This window comes from Argiope bruennichi, chromosome 3 (genome assembly GCF_947563725.1).
Source record: "Argiope bruennichi chromosome 3, qqArgBrue1.1, whole genome shotgun sequence".
Lineage (NCBI taxonomy): Eukaryota > Metazoa > Arthropoda > Arachnida > Araneae > Araneidae > Argiope > Argiope bruennichi.
In genome coordinates, this window is record NC_079153.1 from 129576763 (window position 1) to 129600247 (window position 23485).

Consider the following 23485-nt stretch of genomic DNA (forward strand, 5'->3'; position numbering starts at 1 on the left):
TTGTAATGAAAAAGTGTGGAGCTAATTGAGTTACTAAACTTAAATATATTTTATTAATTATTTAAATAATAGTTATTCAAAGTATGTAAAATTTTTAGGATTTTTATATTTGTAAAGCCAATGGAAACTTTAAATTAATTTCTGACCAGTAAACTAGAGAAAGAGAGATGTAGAGTATGTACAGAAACAACTCACCAAATGAATGAGTTTTATGACTTCGGTGAGAGCATCTCTCCACCTTGCTGTTTCTGCCCTATGTAGTGCATCTTGTTTCTGAAGCAAATGCAGATAATCTTCTTTGGTAAAACTGGAAGGGCTATGGAAAAAATTGCAAATTAAATATTTAAAATATATTAACTACGATAAGCTTCTTAAGCATACTTTAAAAAGTTTATAACCCCTTTAACTTTAATCTTTTAAAGACAATAATTTTGATCTAACCTAAAAAATAACTTTAGAAGTGAACAGATCATAATTTTTGACATGCATCTGAATATCTGACAGTTGAAGAATTTGTAATGCATGAATTTGAAAAATGTAGATATGTAAATTACCTGCTATTGCACTCAACATATACAAAATCCGTTTTAGTTGCTTGGGAGGGGGGGTAATGATATCACAATCAATAACAACAAAAAGAAGGCTCTGATGCTATAACCATACTTTTGATATCTATTTGGAATAGCTATCAGTATTTTTTTGGTGGGAGGACCTAGAGATATTTTGCATTCTAATTCAAAGATAATCATAAAAATTAGATTGTTATTGAGGCATTGACAACAGTTTCTTTAGAGCATTCATATTGCCATAATTGTTAATTATTTTCAATGATGCATGTGCTTCTTCATTACATGTGATTATAATTGTATAATTTTTAATCAAAAATGCATTTTCTGATAGTTGTCTCCTTTCTTTACATATTTAAAACATAAAATTAAATGTTTAGTGCCAACTTAATTTTGTAATAAGACACTTTAGAAATGATTCTCTTTTTATTAATACTAATCCAATATTAGTTAGGATTCACAATATTAACCCAGCAGTTATATATAATATTTCAAATTTGTTTGAATTCCCTATTACCATTATAGCTAATGTTGTTAAATAATTGCTAAATTGTGATTTTTATTGTTAAAACAAAACAAAACAAAAAGCTAAATTTCATGACTTAAACTATATTAAACTACAAATCTGATTAATTCAAACTGGCACAAGCATAAATTTTAATAGAAATTAATAAAGAAATCTTATGATAAATTGCATTCGAATAGAACTAAAAGAAAACAATATTTCTCTTCCTTCTTACATTAAATTTGTAATTTGTTATCTAATTTAATAAAATAATGCTAATTTCAAAAATAGGGTTTGTTGCAATCTTAAGATTTAATACATAATAGTGTGCCAAGAAGAAAAGATTTTATTGAATAAAAAACATGATTCATTCAATCTGGAATATCACTTCTCAGATTTGAAAGTTATTTATCAGATCACATACAGGTTTTTTAAAGATTTTATTCATCTCTATATTTCTTTATTAATCTTAATAGAACTGTCCTTTTATCAGTTTCTATGTAAAGAATCCAAATAAGTCAGTTTGGAGGTTTGCAAAAGAGAGGGAGAGAAAGTGACAAATTTACCAACATAAGAAAGAAGAATGAAAAGCCAGGATAAAATTAAAATAAACATTATCAATATTAAAAAAAATACAGCTATAATTTTAATCATAGAAAGTGCAAATATAACTTATAGTCTTCATCACCATATATGACATACTCCTACATGCACACACATCTCATTTTTAGTGAGTACTCCATATGTCATGTGGAATTTACTATAAATCACATTTTAATTGAATGCCCATCTTTTAATTCCTATCATTTACACCATTTTAAGTCATCAACTACACAAGACCTGGTGGGTGAGAGATTCCACCCAAACATTTTTAAATTTTTAAAAACCATTGGTTTTTATACTTGTATTTAGTACTTTTTAACTTCTGCTCACATTTGACTTTTTGCATCGCATTATTGTAAAGCTTTTACTGCATCAGTGTTTCATTTAAATTTACTAACATTCTTATACTTTAATTTTTTGCATTTTTATGCTATATTTTGATTTTAACTATTTTAATTAATTAACTTTTAACCTTTTTATCTGCTTTTGTTTTCTTACCATTTGCTTGGTGCAACATGGTGAAACATGGCTTTTGTATCAGAAAAACCAACCAACAATAGTCTTAAAAAACAAATAACTTAAAAAATAAAACTATAGATATCCAAAATTTATATCAATAATAATAGAAATTTTATTTAAAATATGAATATACACCAGTTTAAAAGGCTGAAAAACTTCAGAATTTTGGAGAATACAAACAATAAAATTGAAGGCTTCAAGATAACAATTTTTAAAAATTCTTTGAATAGAGTTAACTAGAATGAAATAAAAGAAGATACAAAGATAAAAAAATATATATATTAATTTAACCAAATTTAAAGTAATTTAAAAGAAACTAAGCAATAAATTGTCTATGAATTATCCCAAGCCATAACCAAATAACAGTACAAAAACTTACTTATAAAGTGGCAGAATAGTAAACCAACTGGAGACAGAAAAATAAATTAAATTAGATGAAAACTGATGGATTATGAAAGATTTGACATTCCAAATTCTTAAGCAATCAATAAATTTTAACAATCTCCAATATTCTTTATATAAGCTGTAAGAGGAATCTAAATTCTTACTTGTCAGGATATTCCAAGGCAGCAGGAGGTACATGTTTAGAACTTTGATCTTCTAATGACCATAACTTGTAAAATAGTAGCATATTTAAAAATAAAAGAATAACTAACCTACAAGGAAAGAGAAGAAATGAAACTCAGGTAAGAATTAACAGAAACAATATACTCTGAAAAAAATTAATTGAGATAATCAAGAAATAAGAAACTGAATCAATAATAAAATCTTCAGAAATCACCACTATGTAATTTATTCACTAAAATTAACCCAAAAACAAAAGCATAAATTATTGATAAATTAAGTTACCTTAAATGATTTCTTTTCAGTATATATCAAATATATTAATTTTTGAAGCTTTTAGAATTTTAATTAATTAGAAAGAAAACAAAATTTCATTGTTTTCTGTTAAGAAGTTCTGAAAATATTATCAAATATAATTTGATCATCATCTTAAAATTCCAATAATACTTTCTCCGATGATTTAAATTTAGTTATACAATTTTAATCATATTTCAAAATGTGATTTGTAACAATAGTTTTCATTGTTGGAATTTAACTCAAAATTAATTGTTTCATCAAGTCTTTACCTCACTTTTCTTCTGTGTATGTGTGTGTTTTTTCCCCCTGCATGATTTTTAAGCATAAATCATTGCAAAATTAGATTTGCCATATAATATTTACTAAATGCCCTTGATCATTTAAAAGATTTTACTTCTAAATTTATAGATATTTTTAATAATATACTTCATAAGGAAATGAAAACTTTTCACATTTTAAAGTGCCTTTTTATAGCTATCAATTTATGCGAAATTACTAGATTAAAAAGGAATTTTCAATCATCTAATAAATGCAATTATTTAACAACCATTTGAAAGGTGTGAATTTAAAGGCTAAAGAAATTACTAGCTTACTTAGATATATTTTCTTGACAAAAAATTTAACCTTTTAAACTTATTTTAATGCCTATAAAAACTATTTCTTCCTGTGCATGCTATTATAAGTATATGATCATTTATATCAGATGCATTTTCTGTATATATAAATGAGTAACTTTGATGATTTATAAATAGTCCAGCAATATGTAATTACTGTAATTCAATACAGATAAATAATTATCATTAACTTTTATATTTTCTTTAAGTCATTTTGCTTACTTGTTTTAACATTTAAATATAAGGACCGTGATCACTAATTTCATAAGCTGCAAAATAAGCAAAGCATTTTAATTCTTCTAATGAATCAAAATTTCATTAAAAAATTTAATCTTTTAATCTTATTTTACAGTTTATGAATAGTATTTTTTCCATTGTAAATAGAAACACATTTCAAGTGTGTTGTTTCTATTTTGTATTTTTCAGCTGATTTCTTTGTTGTTTGAAGCAGTTAATGTTTTAATAAAAAAAAAATTAAAAAGTTCAATAACTAAATTAAAATAAGCTGACAGTAAAAAATTAAGTCTAGTTTATAAAATATTAACACAAACATTTTATATATTCATATTTAGATTTCTTTAAATTCCAGTCTTAGCATTCCCCCGAGTATAAGAAGGGATGTGCAATATGCAGATTACAGTTTAAAGGGGAGAAGGGTACTGTGCCTCTTTGCGTCGGATGCGATTTTGTGCAAGTACACCTCTGGAAACAATTTTTGCACTATATAGGCAACTATTATATGATAACTATTATATGCAACTAATTATATAGGCAACTATTTTATTAATTTCTTACAATCAAATAATGTAAAGGCATCATATAAGAAAAAAAATATTTAGTAAGAATAAGATTTAAACAAAATTATTATAAAACTTTAATAAAGATAAACAATATATTCTTAAAACACATAGAAAAGATAAACTTACAAAAGACAAACTTACGTAATAAGAATCACACGAATGACAATATCTGGAGTTGACCCTAAAGAAGCTAAATCCATACCAGAAATTGAAGAACCTACAAGTAAAAAGAAAACAAATTTTTTTTTTTTTTCCCCCAATAAAGAAGAAAGAGCAACTTTGAACCATACTGAAATATTGGAACACATTCATATGCTGCAGATATTGATAGTTCATATTTAGAAAATCAAGAGGGTGAACTTTTTTTTGAAGCAAAATATAAATAACTGACAATACAAAAATCTTGTAAAATTTCCAGAAAATTAAAAAATTGCATATGTATATATTTATGACAAAATTTTGTAATGCATAAAAAAATATACATATGTAAATTTCAAAGTTTATTATAATATAAGCTATAATTAATTACAAACTATTATTCTGGCAAATTCTATAAATGAAATCTAATAAATAGCTTTAATTTAGTTCTATCTGTATTTTAAGGTCAGCTGGTTATGCATGATTTTCCCAATGAAGAAGTATTTTTAAGTTCCAAATTCCTGTTTATTGCACTTATGAATCTTCCTAATGGAAACAAAATTCCATGACATTAAAAATTTAAATCAGTGTCATTAAAAATTTAAATGTTTCTTTCAAACATACTTCAAATTACAAATAGTCTTTTGGAATAATTTTATTTCATTTTCTTATTCCTCACGTGAACTGCACAGATATAATGTAGAATCTTTCTTCCCTACCTTTCAATGGAAGAATGGACCTTTCAATGGAATCATACAAATATCAGATGAACAAACAACATGAATTTTATTATAATTATGAAACTTATTATATATATATATATATATATACATACAATTTCAGGAAAATTCTGCTCAACGAAATTGGTATAATAAAGAATGCAATTTTTTAAAAATCTCAAAATGGTGTAAAAATTAATTTGATGCTTTGTGAGAGTTAAAACTTTTACTGAAAGTTGCAAAAATGTACAGATTTTTTATCATTCCAAACTGAGATTTCTATGGAATATTTTTATATATCTCTTTAAATAATAAAACTTAATGTATACATCACCTGCACTGATTACAGTACTAATGTCATTTAATTTGTAACAAATATGAGAATGGAATAGTAAAAAGTTTTAAAACCTGGTATTTTTCTTTCTCACACAAACACAAGAAAAAAAATGTGCACTTTAAACTCATTTTGAATGCAAATCCATCAAAGAAGCAATATATATATAAAACACAACAAGTCAAACATAAGCTCTAAGAAGTAAAATCAATTCCATAAAATGAATAAAATATAAAAGATCCTTGAGATTTAAAAATTTGATTACATAAAACAAGTAAATAATCAATATCAAGAATGATAAATGCAAATGCAAAAATGCTGAAATTGAGGCTTCTGTGGAAATGTGTTATATCTCAAGTGCTCAATATTCTTTTTGAGATCCCCCACCCCCTTGAGAAAAACTGCTCTAAACAATACTTCAAAAAGCTGCTTCCAGAAATCAAATTGAAAATATTGTTTTATCTTTTATTTTCACTTTATAAAAAAATGTATTAAGATATTATTAAAAAATGATTTACAGAAAAAAATATGTTTAAGTCTTTAAAATACATTTTTTTTTTCTACATATTTCCTTACCTATATTTCTTACAGTTGGTTGCCTTTGTAAAATCCTAGGTGCATCTTTTAATGCTTCACATTTAGTAGGATCAAATTTCATGCGCTTCCGCCTGCGAGGTTTCTTGCTAATGGTTTGTTGACTAGAAAGTTCAGCTTCTTTATGAAGTGCACTTGCTGTAAAAACATGATGATATTTTAAGTATTCCTATTCATTCTTCAAAACTTTATATGACTTAAATAAAAGTGGTCTTCTTATAATCTAAGTATTAAAATTTTCCATATTATAACATAAAATATTAAGAGCTTTTCTATTTTCCTACTAAAATTATGATGAATGATAGAATATCAAGTTGTAGAACAGCAATATGTAATTAGTTTTAAAAATAATTTATTAATAAAATTGCATTTTCAAATGCTTATTACAAAAAAATGAAAAACTCATGTTTTAATAATTTTGTTCTGTTCTTGTTTAGCACAACATTTCAAACTTAATTATTTCAGTAATTTTTAACAATAATTAATTACAAGATGCAATAGATAGATAATTTATTTTACTATGAACTGTTATTAGGTTTATGTTTTTCTTCTTTAAAATATAAAAATTCTAGAACACTAAATATTTTTAAAATATCTTTTCAATTTATTCAAAAGCCACATCAGCAAAATAAAAAACATTACTTTTATTGGCAAATCAATAATTCATGTTATCATAGTCCTTAACACATACATTTTTAGCAAGACCAAAAATATTTATTATTTCGTTTTTAGCAACAACAGAATAATACACTGATTTCTTAAAGATGCATTTACAAATTTTTTTAAAAAAAGCAACCAATGATGCTGCTTTGTTTTCTATTTACCCTCACAAAAGTGGTGGTTATTATATTAAAAAAAAAAAACTGTTTACTTTTAAACCAATCCTAAATGTTAGCAATGCTTTAAACATGAAAAATACAAATAATATTAATAATTATATACTTCAAACAAATCCAAATCTTGTATTTTGGTCTAATTCCGTTCATATACATAATTTTAATGTTTTATTAAAATTATGTATATGAACAATTATCACATTATATTTGCTGCAATTAAATTTTTTATATTCTGAACTAAAAGCATACTGGATTGCCAGCTCTTTCAGCCAAGTTAAATGCATAATTTTAGATAAGAAAGCCAATAAGGTAAATTTAGACAAATAACATTTTTATAGGGAAGTTAATGTTACAAATGAAAGATTTACATATTATAGCAGAACACATTTTTAGAGCACATATTTGTATATGAAGTACCATGGGAACAAACTTTCACCAAAATTTGGCAAAAGGGTTTTAATCTATTCATTTATAATTAATTAATTTAATTATAAGTAATTAATAGTTAAGAGTTTTAATTTATTCATTTTTAATGGAAACATACATTAAGAAAAAACAATGTAAAATAAAACAATTTTAAACAATGTAAAATAAAAAAATTTTTAAAAATGAATAAGCAAAAAAAAAAAAAAAAAAAATCTATAAAAAGAATTAAAGAAAAATTATTAGTATGATCAATACATTTTTTCTTTCTTGATATATATTTAAAAAAGCATCTCACCTAAATCTGTAGCAAAATCAGCAAGGCCTTGCATTGCACTTTTTTCAAGCAAAGCTGCAACAAAAATAAAATAAAAGGAAAGGAAATGAAACCAATCCAATTTTTTAATCTTATGACAACTATACACACATCTCAAGGATTATATATAAATATATAAAGCAAGGCCAACACAGCAAGAAAGACCTATCGAAGATATTTATATTAGACATTTTGAGTAGCAATAAAAATGGAGAAAATATGTAATTAACAGTTATTAAACACACTATAATAAAAAAATGGCCCCTATTCATAATTTATTAAGGCATAGTATATGTTCATAGCATAAGAATTATCTCAACAAAAATATTTATAATCAACGATTAAAAAATGTAAAAATCTGCAATTTCTACAGCAAAAAAAAAAAAAAAAAAAAAAACATTAAATATGAGAAAGAGATGAGTTGAATGAAATAACATGAAAAAAATTATTCAGCATTCAAATAATATATCATTTTAGTAAGTAAATTAAACAGTATACCTTATAATTATTTTTAAGAAACAAATATTTACAAATGGTTAAAATAAAGACAGGGTTGAAAATTAGAAATAGTGTAATACAATTCTAAGCTTCTAAAACAGAAATATAATTACAACTTAATTGTATGTAACAGCATAAAATCATACAAATTAAAAAGTTTCAATAAAAGTTTTAAACTTACACTTGACTAATCCCCAAACTGACTTTTTGTAACGCACACAACCAGAAATTCGCAACCGACATTCTTTCTTTGATACTTTGGTTAAACAATAGACTGATTTTACAGTGAATGCATCACTGTAGGGTATACCAGTATTCACAACATCACAATCCACAGTATACACGTGGCCTGGCTTACTGTGTTTCAACAGCCTCTATAAAAATGCAAACAAAGAGACAAAAACCAATCAATCTAAAATATAAGAATAAAACATTATAAATTGAAACAATAGATAATGACACTTTAATAGTAAATATAAATTTATTACTGAAGAGGTATAAAAACACAATAGGCAAAAGAAATATTTGGGATTAGATGACTCACATTTTTATCTCTATTAAAGTTTTTAACATCATTATTTATTTGAAAAGGTAGTTTACTTTCAGGTTCTATTCAATAATAAAAAATAAAAAAAAATCATATAAATTTCTACAGGGCTAATTGTTTAAAGAATATTCTGTTTTGATATCATAAATATACCATCAGTGTAATTCTATGTGTTAGTCATATGTTTAAACATGATTAATAACGCATAGAAAAAAAATGTGTGTTGAAAATAGACAGAATAGAGTAGACTATTAAGAGGTATTCTTTTATTGATAATCACTCTATTTTACAATTTTATAATTTGATTATAATTGAACGAAGACAGTACTGTTCCTTTAACTGCATAAGAAATGACTTTTTAAAAGAAAAAGAAAATTTCAAAATGCAATATTTTTTAAAACCATGATGAAATCAAAGAAAACTTTTTGTACATCATAACAAATTGGAATTTTGTTAAAAATCCAAAACTTCATAAAGAAAAATAAATTATTTCAGAAAAATGCATTTTTGGGCAGTCAGCTTTCTTTCTTTCTTTTTCTTTTTGTATAAGATATAACACTGAAAGAAAAAGTTAAAGATATTAATCTCAACATTTCTTATTTTCAATAGTAAACCATGCAGCTTAAAATCTTAATAATAATGTTAAAAATTTTGTGAGTTTATAAAAAATAATAAGCTTACAAAATAATTTTCTAAGCTGTAAAACAAAGATAAATAAAGATATCTAAAAATTGATTAGATTATAATTAATTACAATGTCACCTGCTAATTTCTATAGTGATTAATATAAATGATATGAAAGCTTATGAACAAAAGCAATAAGTAATTAATAAATTTAAAATTAAACATTATAAAATGGAAGTCATTTTTTTAGAAACTCAGCATTTTTCTTTTATTAAAAAGGATCAATGAAACACTTCATATGCATTAAAAAACAGATTAATCAATGTTTTTAAATAATATATCAAATAAAGAAATACATACTAATTAAGAACAAACTGAAATAAAAAATTTCAATCCTTCCATACATTTATCATAAAAATTTAAAACAGAGAACTCTTTAGTTATAAATACTTACACTAAATTTAATCATAGGAAATTATGAAGAGTAGAGTATGCTTTTAGAAAAATATTTAAAAAGAGATATTGCATCCAATATTTCTTATATTGCATTTAATCATACAGCAAATTTCAAGGGCTTAATAACAATTTTATCAATTTGTTTAAGGGTAACTTGACTTGGAATTCATGGGCAATAGATCTTCTAAAATACATAATGCTTTAGAATCATATTTTAAAGATTCTAGAAACAGATAAAAATTTTGAATTCCAATTCATAATAATACATTTTTAGATCTTTTCATATTTTTTTTTTCCACACAATCTGTAATATCTTTGTATAAAACTCAAATTTATCAGCAATATCAGTAATATTTCATATTTTTAACAATTATTAGAAATATTGTCAGTAACTCTAATACTGCAGACATAAAATTAAAGAATCACAGTCAGTATTTTCAGTATTCAGTTCAACATTTTCAAATTTATTTCTTAAAAAAGAATTTTTTAACTTATTAAAAATTTTTAAACTTATTAAAAATATATAGAAACACTGTAGAAGATACATAAAATCTCATTTTTTGGAACCGGATAAGAATTTCTAACTGTTTCTAAAAATAATACTAACTTGAGTTTCGGTAGTCTGCGCACTTTTGGCCATTGAATGATTTAAAGTAAGCGTATATGTAACTTGTCTCATCTTCACATCATATTCAGGACACATTTGCCAGGGGCTTTCCATAATATCTAGAAAAATAAACAAGCAAAATTTACAAAAGAAAGGCAATGATAACAAATAGGAAAAAAGCATTCATAATTATTGTTGAATTTTGCAGATTCATTAAAAATTATACAAATTAAAAGCAATGAAAATTGAACTTAAAAATATAAAAGAGAAAAGATTTCACAAATGCACTTATGAGGTTTTATAAACTTACAATTTTCAGAAAATATTCATTATTTTTTATTATTATTATTATTTTTTTTGTCAAGGTAATTTGTATTCAGAAATTCAAAAAATAAATAATGACAAAATGAAATAGGTCCTTGAATCAGAGGATGGCTTGGAGTTAACATACTGCATATTCTTATATACCTTCTTGAAGCAGTTTTCATGAATGTAAAAATCCCACTTGTAATTTTAGATATGACATAAAAATTTTCAGTTTTTATCTTTTTTCCTAATATTTTTAAATTATATATATAATGTTTAAAATTCTTAAATAACCTTAGATTTTTTTTAATGTGAATCTTAAATTTATTACCTTTATAATTCATAAAAAAAGTGAGTTATCATACACAAGATGATTACTTCGCAATATGACTGGCACAGATTATTTTACAACTTAATGAACAATTACATGAAAATATTTAATTAATTACACATATTTATTACAAAGTATGGCAAACACAATTTTTCCATTGTTATTCACAAAACGCAAGACATCATATAAAATATCTTGTGTAAAAAAAAATTATTTACCATATGTTTTCCTCGACTCCAGTAAGTCATTGTAAAATTTAGAACCAGTAAATATTAGGGAGAATACTTGATCCACAGGTAATGGAAAGACAGCATTGAGCACCTCTTTACCATCATGTCCTGCACAAGGGCACTTAATTTCCACATCTAAAGAAAAGAAAATTCTCACTTGAGAATAATATTTATAAAAAATGATTAAACAATTAAGATAATTGGAAAGAATGAAATGACAAAATTACAAAGCCAGGTCAGTTGTAAAAGTGTTAAAATACAGACATCAAAATGAGATTACTTTTTATTATCTCCAAAATGAATTTTTGGAATTTATTAACAGAAATAAAATTATTTTTTAAAGCTAAGAACATTTATATGGTCCTTTTATTCAACTATTTAAAAGCATATCCTTAGAATAGCTGAAGAAAATAGAAGGTAAGTAAAAACAAAAAAATATTGCTTATAAAACTTATATTAAATTTCAAAGAAATTTCTAGATTAAAAAATGAATTATTCAATATTTTGTTTAGTTCTGAAGTCAATAAATACTAAAATTTCAGGCCCCTTACTGATTTTATTTATAAAATACACACACACACACACACAATCATGCACGCATTAGTTAAATAATTGTTAATGAAATTTTAAATATATCAAAAGTATAAGAAATAAAATATTTTTACAATTATTTGTTCGTAGTTTGTAATGAAAATGCAAGAAATAGTAATTTTGTTTTTGATTAGTTAAACGCTTCAAACAATTATTTTCAGATGAAAAAAAACTTTAACAAAATTAATGATGCACCCATTTAATTTTAAAATTAACACAGAGTCTAAATTTAAACCATTTACTCATTAATTACTTTGTTTTTAAAATAGATAATTTTATTTCCATTCAATCAAAATATATATATTGGCCCTTCAATAAAACAATCACTGAGCTCTGAAAAATGAGTTTTAAAGCAGATGAGCTACACTTCTGTTGACTAATTTTGAATTAAAAAAACTGCAGCCAGAATGTTTTCAATTATTTTTTCTAATTTTCTTTCTTAATTTTTGGAACAAAGTTTAGCAAAAAGAGCAAATAAAATATGATAAAGCAGCACTGGTGCTGAACATTTAGAAATAAAAATCCCAGCTAGATTGCCTGGGATGGAGAAATAGATTATACAACTAAAAAAGATTATACAACAAAACTGAAATGACAAATTTTTTTGTTGCCCCCCCCCAAAAAAAAAACCTTGCATAGACTATGAAAGGTTTTAGTAAAGATTTAGCGATATGAATTTGTTTAAAAATTAATAACTATGTTCCCTTTGCACCAGCAAATAATGTGAGGACATCATAGATTTATTTAGTAAACAGAATTTAAAGAAGTCAAAAACATAGTAAAAAGGTATAATTAAATAAAAGCTAATTTATCTTATTGATTTTGAAAACTGTTTTTTTTTTTAACTTGAAAATTATATTAGTTTTTTGTTATTTGAAAATTGATTCAAAACTCCAACATTTGTTTTTAATAGTCAATGGCAATTGAAGCTCAGAGTTGAAAATAAATAACTTTACATTCCATTTCCATTTATATCCACATATTTAAGTTGCCACTTATGAGGTTAAACTAAATTTTATATGATTCTTTTACAAATATTAATAATTTATAAGGAAAAGCAGCTTTTTGCAGATTTTAAAAATTGCATGTCATAAATTTTTTCAGAAACTATTAGATATTGAAATAGCAACAGGGTTTCCCATTTTAATTAAAAATAAAGTTGCTTATGACAGCAAGATTTTGTATATCATATTTTATATTAAATAACTATCTACACAGTAAATAAATTAGTTAAAAAACATTTGTTTATGAATGCAAAAGAATTCCATCAAATGGTAATATATTAATTTTTTTTTCCCTTTTAAAAACTGCATTTAAAATTTTGTTCTCATTGAAGCATAAATAAGGTTTTGACGAAATTTTCTAACTATCAACTAAACCATTAATTTCTCATTAACAAAAATAACAAGAAAATTTCATCCCGTGCAAATACAGGTATATCAGCAAACATGAAATAAGAGATTAGCTTTACAAATCTTCCTTCAATCAGCAACTTGTAATGAAAACAGAAATTCGATTAATGATTTCTGCATAGAAAATAATTATAACATAAAATTATAGGACACCTTCAATATTATCATTGCTTTCTGTGGTATCACTCATGTCTGTAGGATTCTCAGAGAGTTTTTGATTAAGAGCACACTTTGAATCATTTTGCTGTGAAGCCTCTTCTTCTTCTATTACTTTATAAGGGGGAGGATCAGAATTCCTATCCATCCCATTGGCTGATTCCTAGAAAAAATAAAATGAGATTATAATTATATGTTTCTCAAATGAGCAAGAAGAAAATCTTATTCTCATTTAACATAAAGGTATTATATAATTAACAGAGTAAAAAAAATGCATAAAGCTGTCAGTAACTATTTTCTATGACAATTTTTGATAATATTACAAAAATTATTAAACTATTTTCTGATGTCTACTGATTTCACAAACTGTTATGGATTGCTTCTCTATATATTTGCTTATAGTATATTCTTCAAAATGAATGACATTTTTGGTTTGTAGCTCATATTTCAGACATTACGTCAAGCCATATTTTTAATAGAATAACTGTGGAAGTCAATTGATTTTTAATGCTCTCTGGATTTTGATTAAATATAAAAAAAATAATATTCAAAACAGATTTTAAATAATTTGACAGTTAAGTTCCTAAATAAAGGAATTTTAATAAATATACAGACTCTTTACTTTTATATATCCTGTTTATCAAGAAATAAGACATTTCTCTTTAAAAAAAATTTAAATTATTACTATAAAAAGAAATTTTACCAATATTTTTCAAAACATTTTTAGAAATAAAATTAAAATTACTTTATATCTGAATGTATCTTGAAAAAAACTTTACTCTTGTATTCTAGAAATATCAATATATAGAACTTAAGAAAAAGTAAAAAAACTAAGTAAAAGAAAAAAAAATTCAAATATATAACCTCACAATGTTCATTACATTATGAATTTACATTATAAACTTTAACTATTAAATTTCTGCATATACAATTTCTCGAATTCTACAATTTCAAAATTTTATGAAAAATGAAAACAATTAGATAAATCTATATAAGTTATTATTAATTAAGTACTAGACATTACAAGGGTTTCTTTTTGTTGTCTTGTTTAATAAAATTCTAAAATAGCACCATTACTAACAGAAAACTTTTTTTGCCATGTTTTTCAAAAATGCAACATTATCGGTGCCATAAGTTGACTCATTTCTTTATTTGGTATTGCCACTATCATCAGAAATATTTTATGTCATGCAAAAATTTATGTGTGTTATGATGTAAACTTTTCATATCTATTCTTATGATTTTGCTGAATCAGTATATCTAATTTCATTTCAATAAACATGACACATACAGTGCTTTTTACTTTATTTCATTTTTGGCTTTTACTATTCACCTTTGGCATCCAGCTTTGTCACCAAGAAAACTGACTTTTTAGGTTGTTAAATTATAAATATGGAGCACATTTATTTCTTAAAAACATTTCACCTTGTTATTTGATATAACTGAAAATTTTCATTAATCAAGAATAAATATCTCATACACAAAACAGCATTTAAGCTATAAATATTCCAGGATATTTTACATTGTCTAAAATACAAACAGAAGATTTGAGTAGGATAGTAACTTCATTCCACAGATTGAAAATTTCATTCAAAGTATATAAAAATGTAAATCCACATATATCTAGATTAAAAGTAACTCTGATTATTTGTGAGTTTTTAACCATGCAGTAAAATATTTTCAATAATGATTTGTAATTATTGAAAACATTTCTTACAACTACAAGTTTTAATAAAGCATGAAATCAGAATTATAAATGCCGTATTTAAATAACTGTTTCTCTTTTTGTAAAACTGCAACAAATATATATATATATATAATTGAAACATATATACATAAATAAAATATTTAATTTACTCTAAACTATCAGTTTGTCATAAAAGATTTTCTTAAATAACAATAAAATTTTAAAAGTTAACTTACTGAATTTTCTTCTGCAATCATTACTTCACTGGCACTTTCTTGAAGATTAGTTGAATCTCCTTTTTCATATGATTTCTCAGTGTACTTTAACATATTTTGGTCGGAATGCTTAAGGCTTTTTATGTCTTCATCAGCAACAAGTGGAGCTACATAATCATCATCATCACTCGTAAGTCCTAATTCTTCACCGTAACTGAAATGCACCCATTGCCACAACTCTTGAGAAGACATGGGCTAAATATAAAAAAACATCATTTCAGTAATTTAATTGCCTTATCAACAGCATTTAACTTGGATTTTATTATATGCTGCAACTAGCATGGTCATAACAGATTTCAAACATAATAAATAACCCTGTTAAAATAATAAACACTCAGTAGCAAATAACATTAGTCATTTCAAAGGAACTGTCTCCAAATGTAAATAAAAAATATCTCACTGTGTACTAAAATTAACACTTTTGGAAGAATGCCATTTCATCCAATCATACAATGAAAAAAGTCAGGCTCCAAAACAAACAATTTATTTATTTTTTATTTATGTTAAAAAAGAAAGATAAATATTTGAAACAGACACTCAATGGATAAAGGGTGAACAGTCAGAAAATTTAAACAATATATGCCAATCCTTGAGTTTTCTTTTATTTTAAATCAATTTTTCTTACAAAAATAAAGATAAAAGGAAGCAAAAAAAAAAAAAAAAAAAACTTAACATATATTTATATGCTTATTTTCAAGAGAAACTTAATTTCAAAACAGATTTCAATTAATAGTAAAAATATTAAACATTTCTGACAAAAATAATAATTAAAAAATTATTACCTGTTCTATTAATGCATTCTGCCAAATGCGAAAAAGCATGAGAAATGTTTTGTCTCTAGCACCAAAGGAAGTAAAAAAATGTTTTTCGGTTTCTGTGGTAATCTGAATAGCATTAGGAATCACACGAGCAGTTTTCTCTTTGGTCATGCTAGTGACATCACGACAGCGGATTAAAAGCTGAAATATTTTCAAAATGCTACATTAGTAAAAATATTACAAAAAAATTGTGCATTTTAATTATTATAATTTAAAGTTTTATCTGATTATTATACAGATAAAACACATGTCTACAAACACACATGCTTTTATAATGCATCTAATTACAAGCTTTAACTGCAAGTTAACAAACTTAATTGCTTCCAAAATTTAAATTATTCGAGAAAAACAAAATGAGAATCTTAAAAAGGAACTTTTATTTTATAAAAATCAGTTTTCATTCAACTTCAGTAAATTTAAACAGGACACAGAGAAAAAAAATCACAATTAGATATCAGCTCTAGTTTTTAAAAAACTGCACCCAATTCTGGTAAAGGAAGGGCAGAGGGATCAAAACTACAGCCCAAATGAATTTTATATTCATTTCAAAATATTTATAAAAGTGAGAAATTAATAGCATATGATTTTTCCAAGGATACTTTAAGAAGTATATTGTCCAAGACAAATGCCATAGGACTACAAATTTGAGGGGGAAGCCAGCACTTAGCAGTAAACAAACCTCATTAGCATATTTCAGGTCTTTAATGGTCAGTGGACCTTTGCAGCATATCTTGGATAAATTAATGTGCTTTTTTTTTTACAACTTTTTTATTACAAGACTGAAAAAGCATTTCACAGTTTGCTTTGAGAATCAGTCAAATTGGTACAATAAGTAACTTCATGTTGTATGCAAGTTTCAAATATGAAAGAAGTTCTTGAGACTTGGGACCAAATTTTTTAAGATGAATATTTTTCTACAATTTGACAACTTTGTGAGATATTTTCTTTGCAGCTTTGTTTAACACTAGCGTTTTCCTTGGATTTTCCTATCACAATAAAAAAAAAAAAAAACTAGAATTCTGAAAGAATACCAAAGTTATTAATAAAAGTTACTATTAGAGTCACAGGTATTTTCCTGTTTTGTTTTGCAATCGCAATTGCTATCAATATAAATTTTTTAAAAAAAACAATGAAATGTGAAAGTAATGGAAATCTACTTTTTAACACAAATCTTGATTGACAAAACAGATATTCAGAAAAAGCAAATGATATATTTGTTTAATTAAAAATTATTTAGATTGATACTTAACTAAATGAAGAAAAATGCTAATTTTTATATTGTTTTAGGTTAGAAATTAAATTACATTATTAAAAGCTTAGAAATAGGAGAGTGCATCCATCCATTTGTTATGAATTTAAGTGAAATTAATAGAAAAAAATAAAGTAAATGTGCAGTAAAATGAACAGAACGGTATAAGGTTTTATAAAATAATATGATTTATATATCTATCAAAATTTGAAGTTTAGCAATGCAATTTCTTGATTTTCATAGAAAACTGAAAATGTTTGTCACCAAAATGGCTTGTTTCAATTGCAGATCAGAATTTGAAAATCTGTTACATCTTAAAATAACAGATTAATGTTGCATTTAATATAAACTATATTTCATTACTATTTACTTATCTTCAACACATCATTTCAAATTCATTAACAAAATGAGAAAAAAATTGACTAATTACAAAATAGAATGTTCATTTATTTCTAACAAAAAAACAAATGAAATAATATCTGAAGAAAAAAATAACTATCATTAAATCTCACATTCATTTATTGTGAACTATTACTTCCAAAAGAATATATATATCAATCTTTGGAAAGAAGAAAAAATAGCAAAAAAAAAAAAAAAAAAAAATCTCATAAAAAGTTTTTGAATGAAAGATGAAAAATTAGATAATTACCTTTTTTAATATATATAAACCTAAGCACTCAAACATTCTTTTTTTTAAGTTCCAGAAAAACTGCCCTTTGAACAAAGGGATCTTAAACAATCAACTGTAACTAATTTTACATATTTTGGAAAACAAAGTTTATGTAATAAAAGTAACATTATAGAAATTTTACTCAAAACATAACAAAAACAAACCACCTCAGATCTAATAATAATGAAAATAAACAGAATTACAACAAAAAATATTTATCAGTCTGTTTATCAGTATTATGATAAAGAATGATAAGATCTCTTTAAACGTATATATATATCTTTACAAAACATGACATCAAAGCAAATGATTGAGCAATAGAAGAAACAAAAGGATTAGACATGATTAAAATTAAATGCAATAACTGGAATTGTTTTTTAGTTGTAATTCAAAGAATTTATTGAATATATTTTTGGAAATTTTAATATTGCAGCTTTCAGTAACATTTTAAGTAATTATGAAATAAAATTTATCTTTTTTTTTTTTTTTCATTTATTCTCATTAGAGTTAGACGAGTCAATAATTTTATAGCTTTTGCATAAAACGAACCCCCCCCTCTAAAAAAAAATGTATTAGATACAAGAAAATAAAAAAATAACAAACTCTCTTCTATATTGAATATCTGAAGCAAAATGCAGAGCATGAAAAATACTGCAATTTCTTCTTTCTGTATAATAAATTTTTCACAAAGCTCACAGTTCCTTTGATTTTTTTTTCTGCAAATTTTTACTGATTTTTCCAACAAAACAAAAATTTGAAACATGTTTTACTTGCAAACAATTAAAACTATTTTTATTATAATTTTAATTAACAAATTTTAAAAATATTATATATTCATGATTTAATAAAAATTATGGAAATTCAGAAATATATATAAAAACAATCTTAGTAAATATTTACATTTTAACAATACTTTTTCTTAAAGAATTGCAAACTAAATGTAAATGAGATAAATTGATGCAAACTGAAATATATACTTACAAAGGTTTCCCATCTGAATATATTGGCATAAAAACAAATATAGTTTTGCGATACATAAAGTCTTCCATGAACAAGGATGTCCCTTTGCAATGCACAAGAATAATCTAAAATATTATTAAAAATATTTTTTAAAGTTGACAAAATTTCTGATCTGATTTTTAATTTGACTTTAAAAACTAAAATCTACAAGTTTAAAATTAAAATATTACTTTTTGATGTATTCCACTTTTCATAATCATAATTATTAAATCTAAACCATTCACAAATAGTAATAGTGGGATATAAAATTAATAACATTAAATAATTATATATAAATATTAATATTAGAATCAGAATAATATTTAAATTACTAATATGAAAGCAAGAAAATATAGTAAAATATTTTCCATCAATAAAAATATTTATCAAGCTAAAAAAAAATCAATTTGTATACAAAGTTAAAGGTAAAAAACATGTCATTTTTTAAAATCCTAATTTTAAGAACTCTTTAAAAATTTAATTTGATACTATTTTGTTTCGAAAGAGAGAAATATATAAAATAAATGTTAAGACATGAATTTTTTTTTAATTTAAATAAAAAGAATTAAAATATTTGAATACATAAATGATTTGTTAAAAAATAGCAAAACTTATTAAGTTATATTATTTTTGTAATAGGTTTTTATCATAAATTTTAGTACACAAAAAAATGAAAATCATTGTAAAAATTTTAGAATAAACAGGAATACATTTCAAAATCTGATGATTTCAAATGCAATTCTTTCATTCATATTGAATTCAAACTGATTAAAAAAAATTATATAGCAATTTCGTGACAAGAAAAAAATTAAAAGAAAACAATTATTTTTTACCAACAATTAGACGCTCAGAATCAGGAAGGTCTTTAAAAAGTCTCTTAAAATCTTCACTTCGAGATTTATAAGTTGGATTTAGCATCTGAAAGACAAAACAATTTTTATTTTTCTTTAGCAATAAAATTCTTCTCTCATATATATATAAAAAAAATGATTGAAAATTACAAATAAATTAATAATTTTTACAGACAAAATGAGAAGTAAAATAAAAGTTGATACCTCATCAATCAGGAGAAGCTTGACAGAATTTTACAGTTTAGAGGGTTTATTTTTAAAATATCAAATCTATTATGTTACTTTTTTGGAATTATAACTATAGTAGACACTATGCATTAGATTCTGTGGAATCAGTATCAGTAAGATAATAAAATTCCTACAAATGTTTAACTTTCTCTCTACTTTACATCCATATTTAACACAGGAAGAACAATTAAGCATTTATCTAGCCTGTTAAGAAATTCGTCAATTATTAAATGGACAGAAGCATTTATTTTTTGTTACTTTATCTTGACTAAAAACATATATTTTTATTTTTCCTTCTCCCCCCCCCCCTTTTTGCATCAATCATATAAGCTCTTTTTTCTCCAAACTGTATTTAAAAAAAAAAAAAAAGATAAGAATAACCAAGCTATTATTTTACTGTCAAAAATTAATATTTAAATTTACTATTAAAATTTACAAAATCTAATGATATCCAATAACTTTTACAATTAACAGTTTTATTTCATAGTTTACTTCATTCTTTGTATTTAACTTGAGAAAACAACTATTTTTTAAAAATGAAATAAAAAAAATATATATATATATATAAATTTTTAGTTATTTTAATCAAGCAGATTAAACTTATTGAAAATAGCTTTATTCACTAAACTGATTGATATTCTTTCTGCTTTTTAAAAAATATCTGGCTTTACTTATCTCTAACAATTATATAATGATCAATAATATTTTATATAAAAATTATTGGTCATTACAGAATTTAATGTAATATTTTAATAATCTTAGAAGAAGTTCAAATGAAATGTGCAAAAAAAAAAAAGAGTTTTATTCTACTTTAAATAGTATTACTACAATTTAACTTACAAATTTTGAAAAATTGCATTATTACTGAAAATAGGTAGTGAAGCATATTTATTTTAATGATTTTTAAGATGCATAGATTCATTTATTAAAAATAAACTTGTTTAAAAGCTCCATAGAACTTGAGATGAAATTAAAACAATTTACCATCAAATTCTTTTAAATGAAGAGTAAAAAATAAAAAAAAAAAATCGCTTCATTTATAATATACTTTTGTTCCTTATATTACAATAATTAAAAGTGAGGCAGATTCAATCACGTTTGATGTTTAAATTACTTAAGCTTCTCAAAATATTTGAATAATTAATATATAATTCATAGACAATACTGGCCAAAATTATGAAAAGAATTTATGGAAAGACCATTTTTGAAAATCTGAAGGCTCATAACAGCAATGGTACTTGCAGTAATACCATAATATTATATATCATTTTAAAGATAATTTGACCAAGAAAGTAATGTACTAAATTATGCTTAATTAACATTTGTCTTTAAAATTATAGTTAAATAAAAAGGAAAAGTATCACACCTTGCTTTAATTGATAAGACAAAGTTTTTCTTCATTTGAATATAGTCAATGATAATGAGTGTTTAAACTGTGAATAAGGTAATATCTTGTTACCAGTAGAATGCAGCAAATGATGTTATGATTTTCCATAATTTTTGTGATTATTAAATTTTTTTTTCCAAAGAATTATGTAAAGTTTTATTATTGCATGAACAAGGCTTTAATTACAATAAAATTAGAAAAAAAAATTGATGAAAATTTAACTGAGAACCATATTTCTAAATTTTTCAAGAAGTATAAGAACAATCAATTAGTAGAAAATCAAGTTGGTAAAGACAGATACACAATTATACATAATGATAGAATAATTAAAAGATTGTGCTTATGTGAAAGAAGAAAGTCATGAGGAAATACACAAAATGGCACAATGCTATGCAAAGTTGAATGCAAGGACCATTTGATGTAGATTGCAGGATTCTGGTTTAAATATAAAAATTTATATATAAAGAAATTTGACACATATTTTGAAAACATTAAACTGTACAAAACCTTATATTAACAAAATAGTGCAACAGTTTGATGAGTATTTGACAGTGATGGTATAAAATATGTAAAGAGAAAAATAGAAGAAAATTCTCATCCTGATTGTATTACTGTTAGTGTTATAATTAAAGCGGTATAATAGTGATAGAAGTAGGAAAATTTGCCTGATTAATGTGAATATAAATGTTCAATTATACATTAAGAAAATACTCATTCCTAAACTGTTATCTTTTGCATGTGAATTTTTCCTTAAAAGAAATGAAGAATTTATGTTTTACTAGGATTCAACTCCCTGTTGTATTGTTACAACAAGTAGAAAAGGTTTTAAGATAATTGTAATTCATTATTGAAATGGCCTAGGAACAGCCCAATCAAAAACATATGGAGCTGAATGAAAAAACATTGCTTAGAAAAATCCAATTAATTAAAACAAAAATACAATCATAATATCACATTATAACAGTTCAAGAATTAAAGACACTCGTGAATTCCATGGGACAACGTTACAAAGCCATAATTAAAGTCAAAGATTATTTCACTAAATATTAACGGCCATAAACGAGAATTTTTGCATGTCATTCTCATATGCCCCTTTTTTTTTATTTTAAAACAACTGTTCCAATACAAACATTTATTACGAAAATTACTCAAATAAATTCTTCATTAGATTATCTTGATATATAACTTTATATGGTATTTCTCTTAATAAAATTGTTGCAGTTGTCCAAATCTCAAAAATGCACTCTTTTCAAAAGAATTCGTCAATGTTGAATCCACTACTGTATATTAAATATAATTTTAATGTATAAACATGCTGAAATATTAACTATTTTTAAAAAAATTTGTATGACCATATCAACTTTTCCTGCTCTTAGTATTTGATTGCAAAACAATTAATTCAAGTTTATTTATAAATATCCAGAAGAAAAAAACTAATTTTTTTAAGAGTTAAAAGAATTTACAAGTGTTAAATTTGCCCACTTTAAAATATCATGCTTAAAAAGTTATTAGATCAAAATATCAGACCATCTGGAGAATTAAATTCTGTTTGTTTAGTTAATTTTCTAAGTCTCTACAAGGTTTCCATTCTTATTAAAAAAATATATATATATATTCAAAAATCTTTTTTTTTTAAATTAAAAATCTTAATATTACTATCCTATTTTAGATATAAATATGCAAATGATAAACTCAAACAAAATATTCTCACTTTTTAACATTCAAATTTACCATT

At 24.0% G+C, this 23485-nt stretch overlaps 1 protein-coding gene across 2 annotated transcripts in view; it reads right to left on the reverse strand.

Annotated features, from left to right (window-relative positions):
* The window catches only part of LOC129962718 (protein Aster-B-like), a 53715-nt gene that overhangs the window by 5223 nt on the left and 25007 nt on the right, over window positions 1–23485 (reverse strand). For both annotated transcript variants that reach the window (XM_056076659.1, XM_056076658.1), the window contains exons 4-16: window positions 20118–20202; window positions 19267–19370; window positions 16331–16507; window positions 15510–15743; window positions 13584–13749; window positions 11416–11562; window positions 10561–10679; window positions 8508–8700; window positions 7811–7864; window positions 6236–6391; window positions 4610–4685; window positions 2742–2849; window positions 196–316 (exon numbers count right to left, since the gene is read on the reverse strand). In XM_056076659.1, coding sequence (XP_055932634.1) covers window positions 196–316; window positions 2742–2849; window positions 4610–4685; window positions 6236–6391; window positions 7811–7864; window positions 8508–8700; window positions 10561–10679; window positions 11416–11562; window positions 13584–13749; window positions 15510–15743; window positions 16331–16507; window positions 19267–19370; window positions 20118–20202 — 1740 coding nt within the window. The remainder of the gene's footprint in view (window positions 1–195; window positions 317–2741; window positions 2850–4609; window positions 4686–6235; window positions 6392–7810; window positions 7865–8507; window positions 8701–10560; window positions 10680–11415; window positions 11563–13583; window positions 13750–15509; window positions 15744–16330; window positions 16508–19266; window positions 19371–20117; window positions 20203–23485) is intronic.